Genomic DNA, 25,616 nt, shown 5'->3' on the forward strand with positions numbered 1-25,616 from the left:
CCACCAAGCTTCACCGATCCCTCAAAACTACCAACGTGTAATGTTTACGGTTTTAACCAGACATCAACAGTCTCACATAGACCATATTTAAGCATGCAAATTGTGTTTTGATTGTTGCTTATGTATATTCATGAGGACATGTTTGTGCGTGATGCAGGGAAACGATTGTGACAACCTCGTCCAAACACCTTAGAAAACTTAACATGACAATGTACGCAGTCATCAGCGGTATTCGCTAATGGAATGTAGATGGTAGCGAGGTGAGCTTTCTTCTCTTGCCAGGGAATTATTTATCGATACATCACTTGTATTAAATGGACAAGGTCCCTGGTGTTAATGTGATAGGCTAATCGGACAATTTGTGGGATGGAAACTTACGCCAATATATATAAAAGTGTATGATAAATCCCCCGGGTGCAAACGCAATAAGGACCTCATTTATCAAAGTTGTATATCACGGACATGATGTGAGACCCTGGTAATCATATGAAAATACAAACAGGTATTTAAAAGAAACGTGCAATTCCGTAATCAAATCTTAAAAGAAATCATAAACTTATGAATAATTCCGTAAATATAATTCTGAAATGAAAAGCGAGGAAATTTAAACTGAGATATAGACAGATAACACCTATGATGCATAACCAACTCGTATAGCAAGCGCAGAATGTACACATTATGCATTCAAGCATTTAAAAATGTTGTAAAAACACTCACATGTTGAATGCAACGAGAGCTGTTTAAAAGATATCAGCAAGTGTTAAATATCTGTATGTATACAGTTGTACCTGTCAGTGCTACTCGTATTACAGTTGACCTCCCTAACAACAGTCAACACTGCAGCATTGAATGTGTATATAACAAGCGAGGACAAAATAAATGAGGTTCGAAAACTAAATACCGTGTTTGTTCATTCCGGAAATTAGACCTACGTCCGTATCCGTTTGTTACAAGACCCAAAGAAAATGTTACTATAATTGAACGAAGAAATTGCATTTCTTTATCATGTTGCGGCCGAAACCATCATGAAAAGTTTTTAATTATAAGTTATATTAAATTGCTTTCATTTGTGCTTGTTTAAAGGTCCTTGCGATAAAAATTGAATATTATTTATATGTATGTTAAGTTAAGCAGCCATCTGCAAATTCCGGACATTGTCGTTTAATGATATTTTAAGTACATAGTGAGTTACATTGCAAATATGGACAATGATTCTATAGGTCAGTTGAGGACAAACTTCCATTTTCAATATTATATGGTACCCCAGGTAGGGCATATGGTCTTTTATGAATCAAACAATCATGTTAGAAACTATTCGATTTATCTGGGATTCTGAAGATGTGTAGCCATATACTTACAATGTAAAGGAACACTTTTCAGTGTGCGATTCGGCTTTTTCGGAACTTATCCATTCTGATATATCCGTTATCACAGCACTGTCCTTTGAACCATTTCCTTCGTATATTTAACGTCAATCTAACTGTTTCAAAGCGATAAATATCACATGGATTGCTACATTGATGGACACACATTAAATGCCATCTCCAGCAAACGAGAGTGTCGTTAACAAATCGATGTCGATAATGTTTAGTAGATTCGGGCTTTGGGCCAGTATACACTGCCAAAGCATATGTAGTTAATGATCCTTCAGTGTCGTGTCATCCGGCTAATCTGTAGCCTTGTGCCAGGTGTGGACAGGTATCCTGCCAATAATCGAGTACATTCCCCGGACCACACCTGGTCGTACAGCAACCAGCCTCCACAATATCTAACCCTCACTGGTTCGACATCCACTGACTTCAGTGGATTAAAAAAAGAGAATTAATCTAGCGAGCATAGAGAAACTATTTCCGTTTCGGAAATAACCCCATTCATAGTGCAAGTAGTTTTATGGATTACTTTTGTCTGTTTGTAATCAGGCATGCACTGCCATCAGGGGTGGCTACACTACTTTATTCTCTATAGGCTCATATAACAGTCATCAACACGCCGGGTGATGTAGGGATGCGAGACAAGTTACTTCATTACCGTCTCACCTGGCTGTTTACACATTCTCATTAAGACCACCGCAATAACCTTTTACAACATATAAGGATACTTAGAATATTAATATCTGCGAGTTTACCTTGTCTACGTCTCGATAGTCTCTCGTGTTCTTATAGCTGAATCCCGTTGTACACACTTTCCAGAACTATCCTCAACGTCGTAGGTCAATCGGTTTTTGGTTCAAATCATCCATGTGTTTATAATGGGTTCATAGGAATGAATGATGTCACGTTGAATTTATACTCCTCTTAACAATACTCATCTTTCAACAAAGCAGAATTGCTTTATAAACAGGCTTGATATTTGCAGTGTACATCTTCATCTTACATGGCGCCAGATAGCGTCTGGTAAGCATGCACGAAAAAAAGACTAATCTCAACTAATGCAGAGTGTACATCACACCAAACAAACACAAGCCGAGTTGGTACTCCAAAATGGCTGTATTGACAATGTGCACACATTGACTATATCGCCATTCCCTGTCAAGCATGACAGACATCTAACAGACAATGTGGTTCAGTCTGTTTACGTTAGTTGTCAGAGAGTTCCAGGTGAATGACATGGTTCTCTTTTATCTCTGAATCAGACATAATCTGTTGTAACAACCCTCAAAAGAACAGGCAGGTAATATGTATTCAAAGGCTTTCCTTCTCAAGGTTTCAAATACATCAGTAAACAATGCGTAATATTTATACAAACCGAACCACTTTGAATTAACATCGACTAGTTCCGGTGTTATATACTTGAACGATGAAGCTCAAAATAAAAACAACTTTGACATAGACAAATACACTGGGGCCTGTCCGTAACGGTTAGCCCTGGACCGTAAGGAAAACCTAAACACTGTCAGATTAGAACTTTGGAATGTCTTGGTACATGTATCTGGTGTCGTGGTGGCCAGATAAGAGTAATACTGTGAAAGGCTTTGTCTACGGTTAAAGCTTAAAAATGATCAGAAACCCTACAGGTTAAACCAATTATCGACATTTCCTTTTCATCTCTCCTCGTCGTAATAAAGTTTCACTGCTACATGTAGAACCAACACATACAGTTCAGTTCTGTGTTATGTTAAAACCCACACCTTTATATAACTGTATGCAGGGTTTATATAGTTCTGTGTTAGGTTAGAACCCACACAGTATTACAAATGTATTACTGTACACAGGGTAAATCACAGTTCTAATGTCAGAACACACTTACTCTGATTACTGTATACAGGGTTATAGACAGTTATAATGTTAAAACACAAGCAATCTGATTACTGCATACAGGGTTATATACAGTTATACTGTCAAAACACAAGCAATTTCATTACTGCATACAAGGTTATATACAGTTATAATGTTAAAACACAAGAAATCTGATTACTGTATACAGGGTTATATACAGTTATAATGTCAAAACACAAGCAATTTCATTACTGCATACAGGGTTATATACAGTTATAATGTCAAAACACAAGCAATCTGATTACTGCATACAGGGTTATAGACAGTTATAATGTCAAAACACAAGCAATCTGATTACTGTATACAGGGTTATATACAGTTATAATGTCAAAACAAGGTATACACCACCATTCGTTGACTAGAACACACTTTGATATGAACTGCTTGTCTTAAGACCCATTGAGTTTTATACCCCATACACCACAACAAAACAGGATGCGGTCAATACATGTACATCATTGATGACAAAAGACACGTTCTTTCATTACTATTTACAGAGTATGCACAATTCCATATACAGTTATTTTGTCAGAACATACATTTACTTACTGTATACAGGTATAATAAGTACAAATGTCGAAACATTTGCTTTCGAAAACTGTAACCTTGTTTGTACATAATGCATACAGATGTCTTTTTTCTGTATAATAATAATATCTTTTATTTAGACAGGGTTACATATTTAGATTTACATCTTATTTACAATATGGCCCTGTAATACACAATTTACAACTGACATGGACATGATACATATAATGACATATACAATATTACTTAAAAATAACAATATCACATTGTATACAATGTTATTATAAGTAATTCCTCATTTAGAAAACACTCATTCTACCATTATAACTACTTTTTTTCCTCACTTTTGTGACTAATGTATGGAAGGTGATAATTGCCGTGACATCATCAATAATAATAAATAAAAATATGCTTATTTGTTTGTGTTAATGTGATTAAATGACTTGTCAACAATATATATGGATGAAGTAAGTTTTTAAGCAAACGTTAGGCTGTTCAATTAATTGAACGGCTACACGTCACGACCTTTATAAAAGACATTGATTGTCAGCGTATCTGAATAAAAATAAATTATATAAAAAATAAAAGTAACAATAAAAAATACATGTTAAAATCCTTTTATTGTACTTTTAAGGATTGGCATTTTAACTGTTAAGCTTTTAAGCTGATAAATTAGGTTTGTGTAATTTATTCATTTTCCGCTATCGTTATTACTTTTATAATGTATCTATACAGGGGTAGGAGACGGTTACCCGTTCATCGACAGCACGAAACTATTAACGTGCTGTTAGAGAATCCAAAGTCACCACTCCAGATATAACCGTCACGTGACAGCGTCCAAGCTCTAAACATGATACCCAAATTACTAACCAATTACCATATATATTAAATATATGGTCATTTGACCGGGGTCAATATCTCTGGGTCCCACACTTTTATTGACCACTAAATGTTCATAGATATGTAAATATCACACTGTGGAGAACCATGTAGTTGTTTATTACGGGCTCTTTTTGAAGAACACTGGAATAAAATTATCTGCAGTTTGGGGTTGGACTTATAATGAGGGCACGAGGAAAATGTGAACTCTGTTTATGCATCGTCCCTTCCACCTACAGGTACCACGATAAACATGCAACAGTCGTCTCTTTTACAAAAAGAGTGTTGTTAGTCGGCCCTTTCACCTACCAGTACCACGTTAAACCTTCAAAATCCGTTTTCTTTAAAATAAAACACCACCAGAATAACTGGTAGAAGTGTACGTAAACTTACCAAAATAGGAGAACATACACATAGTAATGAACATCGTTAAAATGTGTACATTTGTATTTTCTAACAAAAACTAATAAAACTTGAAATTCACGAATGAAAAATGGAACTTTTGCGAATTAGCCTTCATAAAAATCGATTGCTTTAGGTGATACATTGTATTAACACAGAGTATATCAAATCCACACGTTTGTTTTTACTATATAAACTATATCAAATTGTTAAAGAAATATAATGAATCTCTTAACGATAACTATAACAAAACTACTTGCAATGACCACATCAAATACACGCTACTCTGTTTTATTCCAAAGCATGACCGTATCGGCAAACTAATGCTTGGGTCTGTTGCAGAACTGGGGATTGTATACTTTGCCCTCGAGATGGAGACATTGGAAAAACCTACACTAACTGTCATCTTCCACTACAATTTTTTTAATCTCTATATATCCACTCCCAATCACCCTTTACTTTCTATTGTTTACTGCTAAGCACCTCTGGTTAACTAAATGTCAGAAAATTTTGACGGTGTGATATTTGTGAAGATGGTCGTAATATGACATTACTTGTTGTATCAACACCATCGTCTTATGACCAGAACTGTTCTGAAGACGATAATCCAATGACAAATTAACAAAAAAATAAAGCAAACATCATACGAAAAAAGACCAAATTTTGATATGAGCATATTTCCTCTTGGATAAACTTAGCACTACTATTTACAAGAGAAGTACATTTCGATAGCTTAGAAAAGCATTTGTTCTACATGTACCTGCCTCTTAATGGTCATGACGTTCCAAAATGTCACGGCATATTTCTAGGAACACCTTTTATACCTTACCTTACGGGATAACAACGAAAAAAACAAAAATTATAAATGAATAAAACTTACTGATATGTCATGGACGAACTTTCCAAAGCGAAGCCGATAAAATCCAATGTGTATCCACTATTATATTTTTGTGTGATCTTGTCGGATTCAGAGCTGACCTCTCGTACCACGGACTACCAAGTGACCAAACTATCCTGTGTCCCCAACAGGTCCAGTAACTGTTGACTTGGCCAACAAATCACACCCAAGTCACACCAATAGGTGGGGTTGGCTTTGTCTGGGGTGCTTACATTAACAAATGTCTTGCGCTGTTTGGTTACAGGCAAACGAAACCTAAGTGTTTATACATTTAGTTGACCTCTCCCACTTGGGTTTCAGTTTATAAAATAAATTACCAATAGAAAGCACCGCAAATGTATTTCAATGATACTTGTAAATAGCCTTTTCTACACGAATTAGTGTTATTTAAATTGTGCACTTGACTAGATTTATTTTCAATTGCACTTGCTAGTCACTTCAAAGGATTAATACAAACACATCATTGTTCTTAGTATAGAGAGTCAATTACAAGATTACAAACTAAACGGCGTGATTGATGACTTGACCACAAACAAGCTTGTCTGGACAAGCGCTTCAATAACTCAGCCCTACCGAGTATGGTTGTGTGAAACATACCATTTGGAGTGCATATGACATTAAAGGATTACTGTTCAAAGGTTTCTGGGGGGCTTAACGTTTGTGAATTACAACCACATTAACTCTTAACTATTTAAAACACTTATTCTATAATGCTTTTATGATTTCTTTCTCGATAAAGGTCGAATGTTTGACACTCGTGAAAAACAATCATACATTATCGAAACCTATCTATACTATTAGCTTTCATTGACATTTTGAGATTTTCCTTCAATATCGGTCGGTTAAAGAAATTACGAATTGAGGAAAAATAAATAGGTGCTTTTTACCCAAAAAATTATTCCGTAGAGATATGACCTGGAGCTACGTGGTATTTTGTATATTTTTCACATATTTTAAATTATTTATTAGAACGCGTACACAGCCATTGACCTAAAAACGGATAATTAGTCTTCGCTTATGATATTTTTTTTTATTTTTTTCGATAGGTTAACCACAGCGCACTTGGAAATGGGGAAAGTATAAGTTAAGAGGTTCAGAAACTGATATGACGTTAAAAGCTTAACTCTAGTGTACCTGTGGTACATTGTACGATGGGTGTGTTTTTTTTTAAATTGTTTTACAGTCATCGTTAGTTTGTTTTGTATTGTGGCAAGGATATTGAAATCAAAATATACGGATTTGGAATGTATTCAGAAACGTATTAAGCAGCTAAATACGCCATTCTGCCTAAATTTGAGATGAAATCAACTACGTTTCAAACTTTAAAAATTAATTGTGCTACGAAAACAAATCTATGTGTGACATATAATAGCAATGCAAAATTAACAGTCAGCATGTATTTCTATTCGATGCCATCGCGGTCAGGGTATTTATCAGATTACATGGGAATGCGAGGTTATAGCTCAACTTCCGTCTGTTGTCACCCTCACGTGGCCCGTTTGATGACTTTCCATACATGACAGCTAGGAATTGAAGTAGGTAAACACATTCTGGGTATCTATATAGGAAGCAAGCTACTATATACACTGTTTGATTTAAAATTGAAATCACTCCTACGGAGAACGTTTGAAGAGGTTTGATAAACACTGAATATTTGTTTTGTATTCACAACACAAACATTAACACGAAGTTAAACCCTTTACGACTCGGGCCTTCAAATAAACCCCAGCTACCTTTACGACATCGTATGTGTGTGTATTGGGAGGGAGTAAAAGAATGTAATCGTCCTCTAACCCTAGGGCCGACCCTTAATGTCACCGGTGACTCCGTCGGGACCAGAACCTTTGACATTACTGAAGTTTCCAACTGTTTTATATTTATCAGTGATCGAAGACCGGCCTTCGCGGTAGTGGTTAAAGATTTTAAATGGTTTTGTACCTTTTTTAACACCATCTGTCGATTGATATCGATACGGGTATTAATAGCATTACCTTGTATGTTTATGTAAATAAAGACCCGGAATCCGATAGGGAAACCTAACAGGCCAATACTGACAAAAAGATCAACTGTTTGGGGGCGAAGCCTGGCAACGACCTCTGATGGTTTCTCCTTCACACAGAGAAACAAAATACAGCTGTTCGTACACTATACGGCAGTTCAGTATATTGCAATATAAACAACACTTGAAGTTTAAATGATTTTCTTATTGGTATTATTCAATAAAAATCTCGTTTATAAAACGTCATATTTTGAACATTGCGAAAACCACTTTGGGTTCACGTTTGTATGAATCACGTACAGTACTTGGATAAATAAGTAAAGTGAAATATAATACAGCTAATGTATACACGTATATAGACACGGGGTTATAAAAGTACACAGGTAGTTCACTTGAAGATAAAGTTAAAATTAGTTAATTTAAACAGACTGAAGGATATTCATTGTAAGAAATGAATTTACACTTAACGAGTTTAAAAGCTATGACATTTGAGATCAAATAGGAGGATAATTACATCAATATAAATCATATCCTTAATACACCTATTCTAGTCAGTCAATTAAGATAAGTATATCGTCTGAATTTACCTCGTGGTCTGTATGACATACCTCTCAAAACTATTGAGATAAGTTAAGAAACGTCATCCTCGATTTCCAGGGGTTACGATCACCTACGCTCTCTAGGTGTAGAGAGCGAAAGTGAGCGTAACCCCTGGATATCGAGGATGAAGAAACGTATGCCCAGAACTATTGCAATAGGTCAAGACGAAGGCCCTCAGAAATATTATTGTATAAAAAGGGACACTAATAGAGATCGAGGCAATGTATCCAAGAGTCATTGTCGTAGTCCAATGCATCGCTAACAAGAACTGTTTTAGTAAATAGTATTGTTTCAAAGATTTACATCTGATACTTTTCCCAAAAAGGTAACATGTCTTTGCTCCTCTTGATTGTTCAAACTGATAGTTTATTTTTTTATTTTATTTTTAATTTTTAAACACTTTTTATTTCATAAATACGTAAACACCACATACAACCACATACATACAATTCCCATTAGCATGGTTTGTCAATCATCTCTTTCATCGTCATCTCTTTCAGCATCATCCTCATCGTCACTAAATCTCATCATCAGCCTTGATAGAGTTAATGACTCCTAGATTTATTCTAATACCAGTAGCTTATGGCAATGCCCATCAGTAATTGTCAGGTGAACCAAGATAACATTATTAAGAGCTGGTCTGTTTGATCAAGGCAATACCTCAGAACATTCTAGTAATTAGAACTTTTGTTCATTTGAGTTAATTAAAGCCATTCCCTTCAGGAACTATTCTAGCAGATCGATGGGATATATCTTTAAGCTATGTTTTTACATCGACGTATGTATTTTCTATGCAAAGCTTCCAAATATTGTCTTCATTTGTTAACTATAGATGTTATAAAGATCTATATACAATGTAGCACAACCAGTGAAATAGTTCACTGGTTGTGCTGTATGAACCCGTGTAACATCTATAACACAATGCTTTTCTGAACCTCCAACTACATTTAACTACCGTTCATATTGTGAATTCTTGTATTAGACTAGATTACAGTGATACTAGTTAATATATCACATACCAAAGCAATTTTCGTACTGAACACTGGTCTGCACGTTTATGTTTTCATCCGACAGAGAGAACCAGGATGCCGATGAAAGCTTGACATACATTTTATTTAATGCGACACGAAATTAACGCAGAGTTCTAACAATATCTGATGATTAAAATACTAACTTAAAATTTGAAGAACTGCATGCATGTTAGCACGTTAAGGCATTTACTATATTTGTATAGATATACTCTTTTTGTTTACGATAATTGTATATAATTTAAACTAATAACTTAATTCACGTGTTTCATATATGATTGAAAAAGCATTTTAGTAATATGAGTCATATCCATATAGGTGTAAGTGCATTATTACTAAATGTAGCTTAGATAAACGTGAGACTCACACAGGTGACTGTACCTACATAACATTCGGTATTAGATACAGTATGCCAACAATGAAGAGCGCTTCACCATACAGCTTTTTCGTCCTTCTAGGACTCGCATTAGTCACGCTAGGGGCCAAAAAAGAGGAATTCAAATAAATCTTAACTACTGTTGAAACAAAAGGATATGTGCGTAAAACTACTTTATAATATGAATTTTCAAAAATTAGAGGAGTACTGATAAAAGTGTGTATATAAACCGAGCCACTACTTGAAAATTATAATGACCCCACCCCCGAGAACGATCTTACCTGCAGTGGTAGCACTGATATATCCCTTTCCGTACATCTTAGGTGGTGTGTATGTGCTAATGAGTACGATACGTCTATTGGCGACTACCCGCGGTGCATATACCGACTTGTTACCGGATTATAGACAGGTTGTATGTTTATGTTGACCAGCTAACACCCATTGACCGTTTTCACTCTTGGTCAGTTTAGTTGGCAAGGCTGGAGATCATGAATTAATCTGGGATTTGCTTTTGTGTGTATTTCACACACCTCCTAATCACAGTGGTCAACACACTAGGTCTGGACATACCCAATACACTTTGTAGAAAATAACTTCCTTGACTGAATGGATGATACGGATTATAAGTTCAAGTTCAAGTTAATTAAAATAAAAATATAATACCCCATCATTTCCACTGCTTTCTCGATGACTGAAAGCGTTTTTGTTTTAAACAACTCTTTTATTTTGAAATGTTCATTATAACTGTTCATCAGGATACGTGTTGTTGTTAATGTGCCGTATCCCTTGTTATGCTTTTATAATCACCCCCTTTATAACGCCAACAAATTATTTGAAGACTTACGGCATTATAATGAAGTTTCACATTGCTAAACTTTTTATGTGATAAAACTCTTTTTGGTTTGACAGAAAATCACTTTCATAAATCTGGAACTTTTGATTAACATCTATAGGAATGGAATTTCCTACGACCATTGGGTTGTACCATCGGGCAATACACCTCCGGTAACCGAAGGTCGTTAGTCCATGGACTACATCATTGAATGAAATGTAATTTAACAGTTATTATATGATCATGTAAGTGTTTGTTAGCCATTCAGAGTCACCGTAATAGAAATCACTGAGTATGAGGACACACACATTGCAAATCGTTGTCAGGAGTTTCAATAAAAAAATATTCAATAAAATTGTAATATGAAATTAGAACGCATAATAAAAGTAGCAAATGGAAGTCGACTAGTCAAGGTATAGAAAGAAGAGGTTCATGATAGATTCGCTGATTTTCAGTTAAGAGGTTATTATAATCAAGGTAATACTTTGATGATAACGGTGGTAAAGGTTGCAGACAAATCACATTCCCTATTCTGAGTTGTTAACGCTAAAACCCTGGTCCGTTTTTCAAAGAAGTGTATTGCTGAACCTGTTCCCGAGGAAAGTGTACCCAAATAGCACTATCACAAGCACCGACCAAAGGTCAACGAATTCAATTATCACCGACTTTGACCCCGAGGAAGTGTACCCAAATCAATTGTACCGGGTGTTATATACATGGTATATATCATATTATAACCATCAATAGAATATCCGGAATTAACTGATGTGACTTATTTGTAAATTGATCAACTCACCACTATGATTCCGGATAATGTGTTGCACATTTTGAAAACTTACGATTTGGAGCTCGCTAATTTAGACTGTTCTTTTGTTTTGAGTGAGAACACGGACAGTGTTTCCCTTACATTAAAATGGACAAAAGTAAGCATGCCATATCGTAAAGCAAATGTTAATACTTCAAAAGCGAGTGACAGTGTGCAGGCACCTCCTGTTCAAATTACCAGGAAGCACAAGTCGCCGTCCCAGCTCCGATATGACAGGATACGAAGGAGGGAGTGGAAGCTAGGTCAGTACCGACATCAGTCCCTGAAGCACGTGTTTCTATTGACAGCAAGGACATGCTAGCATTTTTAACAGGAAAAAGAAGTGATCTTCCTCAGAAGCTTGTGTATAAGTAGACATTATCAAATGGAACACTATTATTAGCATAACGATTTGTGAAATTAAGATCATGACATTCTAGAGGATACTTATTCATTTTTGATGGACATTGTTCCCCATAGTTACCTTGATCAACCATTAACATTTCATTATATCAATATTTTGGCCAGAACATAACTTTACCATGTCCTGTTACTTCATTGTTGTGTTACTAGTAATGTGAAATTTGCTGTCATTGCAGCAAGTTTGTTCAGTTTTGATAATAATTCAATCATCTTTATTTCAAAAACACTTTTTTGGTACATGTCATGTATAACTGTTACAAGTAGTTGTGTACACGAAACCGTATGTAAATTGAATAATCAGTTTATTTTAATGATGCCAGTATAGCATTAGAATATATTCAATTGATGGTTGTTTGAAAAAATTAACGGGTCAATTTTTGTTTTGTTGGGGGGGGGGGGGGGGGGGGATGTTATATACATGGTATATATTATATTATAACCACCAATAGAATATCCGGAATTAACCGTTTTTGTGTATTATTGTATTCCGTCTCCGTATCTTGTTTCTATGTTTTGTTGTTTGACTTCCTGTTCCGGGGAATAAAATGAAAAGTTGAAGAGTGAAGTTGTTTCGATTCATCTCTTAATAATCCTCTCACATCGCAAACCCAGTACACGGGTATATCAAACGAACAAAGAACTAACCTGTATCACGGGACATTACACCGAAAGGATATATATTATTATACATCGACTCCGGGGCATCCTCGATATCGAGGGGTTACGTTCACTTTCACTCTCTACACCCCCGGAATATGAAATAGCAAAATTGAAGGATCAGTGTGCGCCACCTTGTTGGTGAGACAAGAAGACTAGTTCGATCTTTTGATGTACATCAAAAGAATCTCGCGGTCACGTAACGGTAGTTGAAATCGGGCGTGTCTACTTTGTAATCTTCAAAGGACAGGTATCAGACTAGCGATTGGTCAAGTTTTTTGGACCTTAGACCAATCAAACAGCTGTCTTCGTGCCTTCTATTTTGAAAGTGAGCGTAACCCCTGAATATCGAGATTGACTATGGGGCAGTGTACACAACTAATGCATTACTATCCTTGACCATGGTTCGCTTATTGAAATTGCAACCTTTACGAATGTATCATTGACCTGGACCCCAGCACAGGTTTCCAAACAAATACATAACTTTTCCCATCCCTCCGCTGATGCATAAAAAAGCAAGAAAATAATACGTAAGTGTCGACAAAAACCATAATTCGAACTTAAAATCGATAAAACAAGGGCAACCTATGAACAAAGGAAAGGTTTAAGTGGGATTTGGGAGCCTTGAAAAAGTACAAGGAGAATAAGACCAGGTATTTTGGAAGCTAGGGTAAGTGTCTTCTGCTTCATCGACGACACCCGCCATGCACATATAAGAAATGTCATGTCCTCATACTGAGAACTGGGGCAGTGATAATAAAACAACAAGGCACACTAATGAACATAATAAAAACCATTGACCTTTAGTAGCCTATATCCTTATGTATTACACAGGGATGACAGTATGATGACCATACGAAAGTGTCAAAGGTCAGCCTGCACCTTTTGAAACCCTGCGCCGTTAGTCTGTCTATCAGCAGTCGACATCAATCACTGAAGTCATAGACACCAATCTGGTTGTAACACTGGGGTCGATGTAACCATGAATCCATATCCAACATCGACCTAGTAGTAAAGATTTGGGCCCGCGGTAATCATGTACCGTTACGGTTTGCAGATAAACCCATTTATCTCCTGGTCCCGACCCTGGACTCTTCTTAGTAGAAAGCAGACCTTGTATCGGGACAGACATATACCACTGATCCCGTCACTTTAAACGTAGTGTATTGACGTATCGTCACTTGTTGTTTGTGCTAGTGTCAACAGGACAACAAAGACATGCACAATGCGTAGTGTTATACACAGAATGGAGGCCTTCTAGACATTTAAACGTGTAGAGACGGAGGGCATGTTACCGTATATATCATTATCGTTCTTCACCCGAGAAATTGATTTACATGCAATTCTTGTCCCACAACCTTTACATAACATCAATATTTGCCGAATGGTCGATTAAAAATATTGAAAGCTTATATTATTACACAAAACAACAGTTTCTATGCACGTGATATTACGTAACAGTAGCACATACTCAGGGCATTGTACATTGTATAATTTTAGTCCTAATAACACACAGATCTGTATAGACAATGATACAGACCATGATACGCCGCTTTGTAAATAAAGTACCCCGATGGTTCTATATAAATCATATCCTGATAACATAGATATGTTTGAAAACCAACTATCATTATCAATATTTCTCTTTTGTTTTTCGGTATTTCATTGTTTGATTGTGTCGTCCATTCGTACAGAGTTCGGATTGGGTGCATTGCCACTGTGATATAGTTGCACTTGCGTAATGGGGTATATTTTGTCATTGTGTGTTGACACTTTAATATAATTGTCTTGGTGTGCCAACGTTGTTGAATATATTTTGTACGTGGTTATTGATGCTTTGTTGCTATATTGTTGTTGTGTTAAATTTTGTCTTTGTATATTGTTGTTGTGTAACATTTTGTCTTTGTATATTGTTGTTGTGTAAAATTTTGTCTTTGTATATTGTTGCTGTGTTGAATTTTGTTCTTGTATTTTGTTGTTGTGTTAAATTTTGTCTTTGTATATTGTTGTTGTGTAAAATTTTGTTTTTGTATTTTGTTGTTGTGTTAAATTTTGTCGTTGTATATTGTTGTTGTATTAGTTTTTGTCTTTGTATATTGTTGCTGTGTTGAATTTTGTCTTTGTATATTGTTGTTGTATTAGTTTTTGTCTTTGTATATTGTTGTTGTGTAAAATTTTGTCTTTGTATATTGTTGTTGTGTTAAATTTGTCTTTGGATGCTGCTGATGTGGTAAATTTGACCTGGTATGTTAACATTTTGATATACTTTGTGTTGTGCGTTGGTGCTGTGGCACATTTTGTCTTTGGAGATTGTTGTTCTGGTTTATGCTGCCCGTGTGTGTTGACGTTGCGATGTATTTTGTCTGTATGTGTTGACGCTGTACATATTTTGTTTTTGCATGTTAACACTGAAGTAGAAAATCTTTCTATTTTACTTACTGATGTCACAAAAAACAGATGACTAACTGATATGGTGTGCCGGGCCTTCAAAATTACTATGACCTAAACTCTAAATACTTTCCAGATTGAACGCGTGCTGACCGTGGATTATCTCTTAATCTGATCAAGGAGACTTATATGTATTATGGGCGGTCAAACAACAAATGACCATTGAGTAGGGGGATGGTCACCTCACATGGACACACACAACATACAAATACACTACGTCCTAACATCTCAAACGATCAGTATCCTAATACAAAAACACTACGTCCTAACATCTCAAACAAACTGTATTCTAATACAAATACACTACGTCCTAACATCTAAAACAAACTGTATCCTAATACAAATACACTACGTCCTAACATCTCAAACAATCTGTTTCCTAATACAAATACACGACGTCCTAAGATCTCAAACAATCTGTATCCTAATAAAAATACACTACGTCCTAATATCTCAAACAATCTGTATCCTAATACAAATACACTACGTCCTAACATCTCAAACGATTAGTATCCTAATACAAAAACACTACGTCCTAACATCTCGAACAATCTGCATCCTAATACAAAAACAATACGTCCTCACATCTCAAACAAACTGCATCCGAATACAAAAACACGACGTCCTAATATCTCAAACAAACTGCATCCGAATACAAATACACTACGTTCTAACATCTCAAACAATCTGTATCCTAAAACAAATACACTACGTCCTAATATCTCAAACAATCTGCATCCGAATACAAATACACTACGTTCTAACATCTCAAACAAACTGCATCCGAATACAAAAACACTACGTCCTAACATCTCAAACGATCAGTATCCTAATACAAAAACCCTACGTCCTAACATCACGAACAATCTGCATCCTAATACAAAAACAATACGTTCTAACATCTCAAACAATCTGTATCCTAATACAAAAACAATACGTCCTAACATCTCAAACAATCTGTATCCTAATACAAAAACACTACGTTCTAACATCTCAAACAATCTGTATCCTAATACAAAAACAATACGTCCTAACATCTCAAACAAACTGCATCCTAATACAAAAACAATACGTCCTAACATCTCAAACAAACTGAATCCTAATACAAAAACACTACGTCCTAACATCTCAAACAAACTGAATCCTAATACAAAAACACTACGTCCTAACATCTCAAACAATCTGAATCCTAATACAAATACACTACGTCCTAACATCTCAAACGATCAGTATCCTAATACAAAAACACTACGTTCTAACATCTCAAACAATCTGTATCCTAATACAAATACAATGTGTTCTATTTCATCATTACAGTACACACTGTTCTTTCGTTACAAACAATCTGTATTCTGTTCATACAAACACCCTGGCTCCTAATACTACCAAGAAACATTATCCGAATCATACAAACACCCTGGCTCCTAATACAAACTGTATCCTAACACAAACAGAATTTGTCCTAATTAATCAATCGTTGTTATTGAAATAAAATGGCAATAGTTACCATTATTTGGCCGTAGGAACCAAGTACTTTCATATAAGCTTGAGAATAGTTGAAGCCGTTCTGCCTGTACGAATACATGTCTGGTTCCCTGTGTAGAAGACCAGACTACAGTACATTTGGGTTCTACCTGAATATTTCACAATGTTAACCTGGAGTGCCACATCCAGTATGTCATACATTAGTGATATGATAATCAAGGGCAGGATAATGGCCCACGACCTCCTCACCCAATTATACACTGTCAGATATACTTTGTCAGTGTACTTTCTTTGGTATAGACATACTTACTTGTGATATGTCCCTTTTGGGAAACTTTGACCACAACAAAGTCCTCGATGACCACTTTATTCATGGAGCTACTGGCCATTCCGTCACTGCCTCGAATCATCTCAACGTTACTGGTTTCTCACGTGTAAACACAATAAAGCTTTTAGTCCTCACATCATCGTCCAATATCGGCCAAAAGACAAGCACCAAACGTTCATTTCACGCACGTGACAATTTGGAGTACGTAGCTTTAGAAACCAACACTCTCCAATAGTGTGTTATATTCGAAACCTGAACTAAATATAAACAGGTAAATCTATAATTAACGTACGTAGCACTTCAAACAGAATTGTACCGTTCCTGGCTAACGTTATCGATCCAACTACCAATACATCAATTAGAGAAATAAATACTACACAATCGAGACATAATGGCCGGTCCGGAGCCCACAAAGCAAAAGTCCATTACACTGAACGCTGGTATATATCCCTAGGGCTTGAGAGGACATTTGGAGAAATCTCCCCACTACCGTTTGGTAGTAAACAAGGCACGCTCACAGGTATATTAGTCTCGCACATACCTTGATACTAAAGCATTATCGACGTCTATACCGTGAAATAACAAGACATATTTCAATGAAAGAAAAATAATGATTGGTAAGACCGGATCAGATAAGCGCAATGCCACTCATGCGAGGGACGTTTCCGAACGACCCGATCGATTCCGATTTAACAACCTAGGTGAGTATACGTCGGAAGTCACCTTAGTGGAGCAGATCAAATGTCGTATCGAGGTTACACTTACATTTTTTAGTTCCCATGGATGAACAAAACAGGAAAATCCATACCATGTAATGTTCTTACTACATCAGCGAGTTCAAAAAGGTTCAAAACGCTCATACAAAAAACCCCGATGACAACTAACAAATTCGTATTTGAACGGATTTTTTTATGTCTGATTCAATTTCTTTAAATGTTCAAACGATCCTAGGGTGTGGAGGTGCTGCCAAAATTTGTCATGTTTGTTAAGGGGTGTTATGGTATAAATTATAATGTAAGTTAGACACTTCTACTCAAACAGTGCCCGGAAGGTTACGAACCTGTCTACCCCGGTATTTGGTATATACCTACCCTCGTTATAATAATTAGCTGTACATGTATACTAGTAGCCGATATACAAGGTTACGTTGATGTCACAATACTGATATATATATATATATATACTGGCTAATAATTACGTGGATAACAGAATACTTGTGTTTATGTTAATTCGTGTGAATAAATTAAGGAATCATTATCCAGATGGAACGATATTGTGGTATATGTAATACAACTGTCATTATATAGGTTTCCTCTGTTTGAGACTAGCCCAGCGATCAGACCGATATAGATATATATTGAAAGTCTACCGCAAGGTATGTAGATTGGTTTTAATTAAAACCCACCTTGACAATGCCTTATTGAAAGTCGACTGCCGAGTGTAAATATGTGGCATTATTCACTGTTTACTGTGCTGACACATACTAGGGTTTTAAGTCAGTAAAGACGTTGTTAGTTTTCCGGTCGAGAAAACATAAGTGAACTATGACACTCTAGGCAGACACGTTTGAATCAGCGTAAAATTGTACTTTCAAATTAAAAAAATCCCAAAAACCAATCCCAACCTGAATATAATTGATTTCCCTGTCTGAACAATCTACAGAAATAAGTGAAAGTGTTTAGTTAAAGCACCGTAGATATTATATCTTAAGAAGACTCCACCCGTTCAGTTTTTAATTTCGTCATAAGGATCAAATCAGAAACAGAATCAACGAAGAAAGACCCGAACATCTACGTTATTTTCTCTTCAATGAAATATTCTTATTCAAATCTAAATTTGAAGTTCATTGGGCGGGTTTGATTTCTACCCAGATTGACTAGTTCAAGGCGATGAATTGCCGTCAGTATAGATTGACAAGTTAAAGGGGGTGTTTGTTCCCATCTTAGATTGACCACACAGTTCAATTGTAAGGACTCTAAGGATTCTTGTCAATCTCCAATGAGAGTGATTGCTGTGTATTGCTGTGAAATACCATATTTGTTGATTGCTTAAAATGCTTTTTCTCCATTTGCGATCATATTATTGGAGATAATGGTGGAAATTTGAATGCCATGGATTGTCTTTGATTGGTCGAGGATAATTGATGTTGATGGTTGATGGTCTCCATGGACGATGTCTGCATTGTACGGAAAAGTGGTTGTCTTCTTTTGTCAAAGTTTAATTGGTTAAGTTGTATTGGTACTGTACATTTTGGCGACGTTTTACTTTTCGATGAAAGTTTCTCTCCTGCCATATGTGATAATTATTTTATCTATGCGAACTGTTGTCTTAGGTACAATGGTGATAATTAAAAGATCGTAGACAGTTGATGTTATCCATGGCGATGTTAAAGTGGTTGCCGATTTTTGATTGGTCGAGAAAAACTGGTTTCGTCATTGTCCATTGGTGGAGACAAGACTATCTGTCATTATTGGCAATGTTCGTTAAGTGTAATAGAGTATTTCCGTTCAATCTTGTTCTTCTCATTGGCTGCGGTTGTCTTCGTTGAAAATATCTGAATGGTTGACCGATGTTCTTGTTTTCCGGCGACGTTTGTTTGGTCGATGAGAGTTGTTTTCTCCATTAAGTGATATGGAAGGGATTAACAAGTGTTGCTCTCGTCATTGACGCTCTTTGCAAAGGTCAAAGTTGGCCACTGTCATCATTAGTGATTCTTAATTATTCGCGGAGAATCAATGTCACTATTTGAGATGTTTAATCGGTTGAGAAAAGAACATATCATCAGTATTGATATTTGATCGGTAGAGGAATGTTAAAGTCTCCTGTGACGATGCTGATTTTATCACAAGTGGTTCGTCAAGCAGGTTTGCTGAAGTCCTTGGTTATGTTCTTCTCGTCGAGCGGAGTCAATGTCATGTATCTATGAGAGTTGATGTCATCATTGGTTGTGTTTGATTTATCTGAGGTCTTACTCATTACTTATCTGATTGCATATGATATGAACATTTGAAGAGTAAAGTTTCCGATTAACTTCTGAAAACAAAACCTAAGTCATAACCACACACAATATTCTGATTTAACTCATGGATTATACAGCTGAAACTTGTTTTAAAAAAATCCATGTCCTCCTTATGTATGTTGCTATCTGTGGAAATCTCGAAATCTTTGTGGGTTTCTTGTGTTTTATTTTGTTGTTTGTTTGTATGTGTTTTTTTGCTTTTGTGTGTGGGTGGGTTTTTTTGGGGTNCAGTGAATCAGAAAATGACTTAAGTTATAACATAATATAAAAAAAAATGTAAAGATTCAGGTCAGATCTATTTTGATGCGTTTACACGTACTGCCATACACTTTTATTACATACTTACTAATAAATACGGGTTTTTTTGTATATGCGATTCGACACAATTGCTCTAACCCATATCAGCCCTCGCCGTATCACACCCCAAAACCAGTATCAGCCCCCGCCGTATCATACCCCAAAACCCATATCAGCCCGCAAAACCCATATCACACCCCATTTGGAAAAAAAATCGTTTTTCAATATTTCAAAAATTAAAATAAATCATAAGATAGTAGTTTTTATTAGTAAGTATGTAATAAACAGAATAAAACACGCCTTTTTCCATATTTAACCCAGTATCAACCCGAGACTGCAATATCAGCCCAAGGGCCATTGCAGTCTCGGGTTGATACTGGGTGTGATATGGAAAAAGGCATGTATTATTCTCTATGTATCACAGACTGTTGAAGACGTTTACAACACATTTAGGATATATAATCGTAAGATACACTTATTACCTTTCTACACTACATCATATTCACAGTATCTTATACATATTTGATTAGAGTGTCGTTCGAGTGCCTTACCTTAATATACAGGTGTCGTAAAATTTACACATGGAATACCGTAATGTACATTTCTGCATGCACACAGAGTTCATACGGGGCAAAGTTGATCGCATTTTCAGACGATACATGTTCAATAGACAAACATTCTACCATGAATTAAAAATCGGGTTTATCCTTAAGCATTACACTGATGAGCATGACCGCTGATACAAAACCACCACATTCCCACACACAATCCATAGGTACACAATCTATTCACCTTCATGTATACCTGGGCAGGTAAAATGTAAATCTAATTTATGTCAACGTCTCAAGCTCATATCAATAATAACCTAAACCCGTCCATAGAGAAACCTCATTTACCATAAAACATATTTTGGAATTAACTTTTCACAAGTAATTTGATATAGTCATGGTATAATAGGTAAAGTAATTAAATCATATGATAAATTGTCAGGTAGATATCTAAAACGAATTCATATATAAACGGTTTTACTTTAAAGGGCTTGCCAGCGAGTGCCTACCTAGTCAACATGTAACAAACACTGTACTATAACTTTAAAAATATAATTCTAAAGGTATAGTATGTTCCGTTCATGTGTTATATTGGTAATGTTGAGAGACAGAGCGGACACTAGTCCCTTTTGTTCATTAGGAAGCCCCGCCCTGACACCAACAGGTCCTTGTATATTATAACTACGACTACATGTACACAAACATTTCATTTCACATTATATAAAACCCAAGTTGCTTTGATAAAAAATCTTTTTGAAATCTTTTCTAATAGCTTGGAAAAGATATATGGAGATGTTATAGTATGGGGATAGTGGATATTATTTTGAAATTAAAAAGAAATTAAACTGACATTTAAATATTTTACAACAAAACCTAAGTGTGGGTGTTGTAAATTATTTCTGAATCTAAAATTTAAAACCCCCGGTGTCACGGGCTAATCCCGATGCGATCGATATTTAAATACTTTTCTTTTCGTTATAAATCCAATTTATCCTATAATACTGCATTTGAGAGAGAAAGCTTAACGCGTTTTCAATGTGGCCTTATCCATGTGTAACGAACCTATACCAGGTAAATATATACCGGTGTACCTGAAATTTGTGGTATACACACAGATAAAGATGCAAGTTAGAATGCGTTTTAAAGGTCTAAACATTGAATTCCGGCGTGTTGTATTGTGAAATGGTCCGGACACTGTGCCTTTGTCATCCTTTTGCGTTACAAATTTTGCGTATCCACGAAAGATCCTGAAAATGACCAAACAAATACCAAATATTCACACTCAATCCACCCAAACATATAACTTTGAGGAAAGTTCTTTTTGCACTATCCGGTGTCAAATGAAGCGATTCGTGAGCTATCGCGACGCTCATGAATGATATCGGAACCCGTGGTTGTTTGTTACATTGAAGTGCGGGCGAGAATTTCAGACCTCTCAGTAGGTATATCATAGTAATGTTTAATGTATACAAGTCACAACACAGTAATACACCTCCAGGTATACACATAAAGTCATCACTCTGTCAATGAAATGATAAATTAGAAATGAAATTAAAAATTCCTTTTCTATATAAATAAAATAGTATGTTCGTGCGCCAAAGGATACCTTATATCAATTCCACTTACAAGAGGACAATACTCCCGTGTACCTTAAGCAATATACGAAAATAGATTTCAAAATTATTCTCAGAAATTCTGAAGACCCTGATATGAGTGTAACGATGTTGTTGGAAGTAAATTACAATGTTTATGACAGAATAAAACTGAGAGGGTCTTGTAAACATTGTGTGACTTTTAAAAACGTCCGAATATATGACAATTACACAACTATTGGAATAATACTGGTCATTGGTCAGTCATTCGTATCACTTTGATACTTGTATATCGGCCAGTAGAATTATGCTGACCTATGATCTGCCTTTAACCTTATCCTTCATCACTAGTGTCTCAAAGAAAGTACAGCCATGCGAACATGAAAAAGTATATTTTAACTTCGACGTGTTTCTTCATTTCCACTTCTGTTTTAACAACGAAAATCAGTTGTAATTCAATTTCTTTGATTTACAAACACTGGCATATTGAATTTTACCGAATAATTTAGGCGACACTCTTAGTGGTGTTTACTAAAATTCGCCTTGTTTTAAAAAGTGTGTGAATTGATTCGTTAAGAGTCCCTGTTTTAAATATCGTACATATGTAATTATAGTATGTACATTATACACACCAATTCCATTCGATATATAGATGTAATAATAGATTATATAACCCCGACAAGAAACACATTGTATACTTCAGAATGTCAGTAGCGTATTGTCCGTATACTGCTGTTCACTAGTATTCAGTTTGCCCCGTGCAAATATACATTAACTTTATTTCTGGTGCCAAGATCTAGTACAGGGTATGCTTGTCCTAAACCTTTATGTTACGCAAACTGCTTTTTTTTACATACATCGTAATATATTTCACGTTACAATGATATAACAATGTACATTGTACCCGTATTTCACATAGTGACAAGAACAACAGTAGGCGACACTGCGTTAATCTTGGGCAGTCGTGTGTATTACGGGTTTTGATTGTACTGTAGATATATAATGTTGTAGAAATCGGGGTATTGTAGTCTGAGATTTAATCTTCCAATGTCAGCGACTGTTTGATCGACTTCACTCTTAAATAAAGCTGTCTTACTGTGAACGTAAATATTTACAGTGGCGTTTTGACAATAGCGATGAAAGAGTCTGAGTAAAACCTTTAAGAAGCGTTTACAAAGAGTTAAAAAAAGGAATTGCTGTCAAATTTGGACTGTAAAATTCTTTGCCGCCGACAATTCCTACAAACAGCGGGTTGCTCATTGCTCTTTTCACAATCATTATAAAACAAATTGAAAGAGAAAATCAAAAAAAAGTTTTTCCCATGTGAAAAAAAAACCTTTTACAATTTGCTTCTTGCTTGCATTTTGTATTTATGCTACTTTATCATCTTGGGCGTTTCTGTTTCCCTTTTTTATGAGAATTGCGAAAAATTAAAACAAATGACATAGACATAGATCAATCATTAACACACCATCACAAAAAGCAGAATATGGATTGAATAATATAACCGATTTAAATTCGCCCTACCTGAACATGCGCCGATGTGAGTTTCCCTCCCAGCCATGTCGGACGTCCGATCTCCAGAGGCCAAACTGGACACCGACATATTATAATGTATCCCCCGTAATCCAATCTATCGCCCGTATCACTTATATTACCCCGTAGATTGAGATGTGTCCACTGCAATCTTACAGGTATACACTAGTATACGTATATATATGTATATAACATTATATCTTCATAGCCAGGTATATAACGTGATACCTAACAACGGCGTGGGGCTGGCGCGGACCACTGAGGTGGCGGGGGACATCCTATCTTATCACTACATCTATGTACTGAGATATCAAATATAATACGATTCCACAGGCGTGATACACACACATATATAAGACAGACTTCATGGTGTGGTAACTTTAATTATGTTGTATTAGTCCCACCATGACTTAGTATTAAATACTGTCTATCGTGGTCAAGTCTAAATGTCCATCGATCTTCATATATCAAAGTATCAAATGTATTTACCAGATAGGTATTTACGATCGTTTATGTTGTTTTCCCATCCACACCTTTGAATAAAGAGTTCACACAGAAATAAGATTGACACGTATGGATTTCGGTTGTTCCAATCGATTTAATATTTGATGTAGAATATTCCAGTATTTTCTACCTAAATCATGTACCTCAATGGACATGTATCCAAGTATGTAGAAACTAAATTGAAAGTAATTAAGATTGTACCTAAATCCATGCTTACACGTGCAACATATTCCATGGTAAGTCACTTTATTGCATAGTTTGAACATCATAATATGTAATCATTCCCTGTCTACACTGATCACCACACATACTACTAATAATTCCAATCCATCTAAGCAGACCATTAAACTAAGTAATCATCCCCTACTAAACCGCACTCTGTATAACGTTATCTTCATCTCATTGTCTGTGTCTGAACCAAGTACCAGGCAACTTCGTCATTCTCTATACCTGTCTTAACCAAACATAACACTACGTTATCATCCCCTACCTGTTTAAACCGAACATAACACTACGTAATCATTCCCTACCTGTCTAAACCGAACATAACACTACGTAATCACCTCTACCTGTCTAAACCGAACATAACACTACATAATTACCCCCTACCTGTCTAAACCGAACATAACACTACGTAAGCATCCTCTTCCTCTCTAAACCGAACATAACACTACGTAATCATCCCCTACCTGTCTAAACCGAACATAACACTACGTAATCATCCCCTACCTGTCTAAACCGAACATAACACTACGTAAGCATCCCCTTCCTGTCCAAACCTAACATAACACTACGTAATCACCTCTACCTGTCTAAACCGAACATAACACTACGTAATCATCATCTGCCTATCTAAACCGAACATAACACTACGTAATCAGACCCTTCCTGTCTAAACCTAACATAACACTACGTAATCATCATCTACCTGTCTAAACCGAACATACCACTAAGTAATCATCCCCTACTAAACCGCACTCTGTATAACGTTATCTTCACCTCATTGTCTGTGTCTGAACCAAGTACCAGGCAACATCGTCATTCCCTATACTTGTCTTAACCAAACATAACACTACGTTATCATCCCCTACCTGTCTAAACCGAACATAACACTACGTAATAATTCCATACCTGTCTAAACCGAACATAACACTACG

The 25,616-nt window shown here is 35.9% G+C and overlaps 1 protein-coding gene across 3 annotated transcripts in view; it reads right to left on the reverse strand.

The window, feature by feature from the left end:
• Positions 1-25,616, reverse strand: part of LOC110467046 (advillin-like) — a 51,601-nt gene that overhangs the window by 20,928 nt on the left and 5,057 nt on the right. Inside the window, exon 1 of one of the 3 annotated variants that reach the window (XM_021523912.1) lies at positions 23,947-24,106. The exons of 1 other annotated variant lie outside the window; for it this stretch is intronic. In XM_021523912.1, coding sequence (XP_021379587.1) covers positions 23,947-24,025 — 79 coding nt within the window. In that variant the 5' untranslated portion in view covers positions 24,026-24,106. Of the gene's footprint in view, positions 1-16,945; positions 17,600-23,946; positions 24,107-25,616 lie in introns of those variants that run through there. One more of the 3 variants, XM_021523911.1, reaches the window with a different exon arrangement.

This window comes from Mizuhopecten yessoensis, unplaced genomic scaffold (genome assembly GCF_002113885.1).
Source record: "Mizuhopecten yessoensis strain PY_sf001 unplaced genomic scaffold, ASM211388v2 scaffold11155, whole genome shotgun sequence".
NCBI classification, from domain to species: Eukaryota; Metazoa; Mollusca; class Bivalvia; order Pectinida; family Pectinidae; genus Mizuhopecten; species Mizuhopecten yessoensis.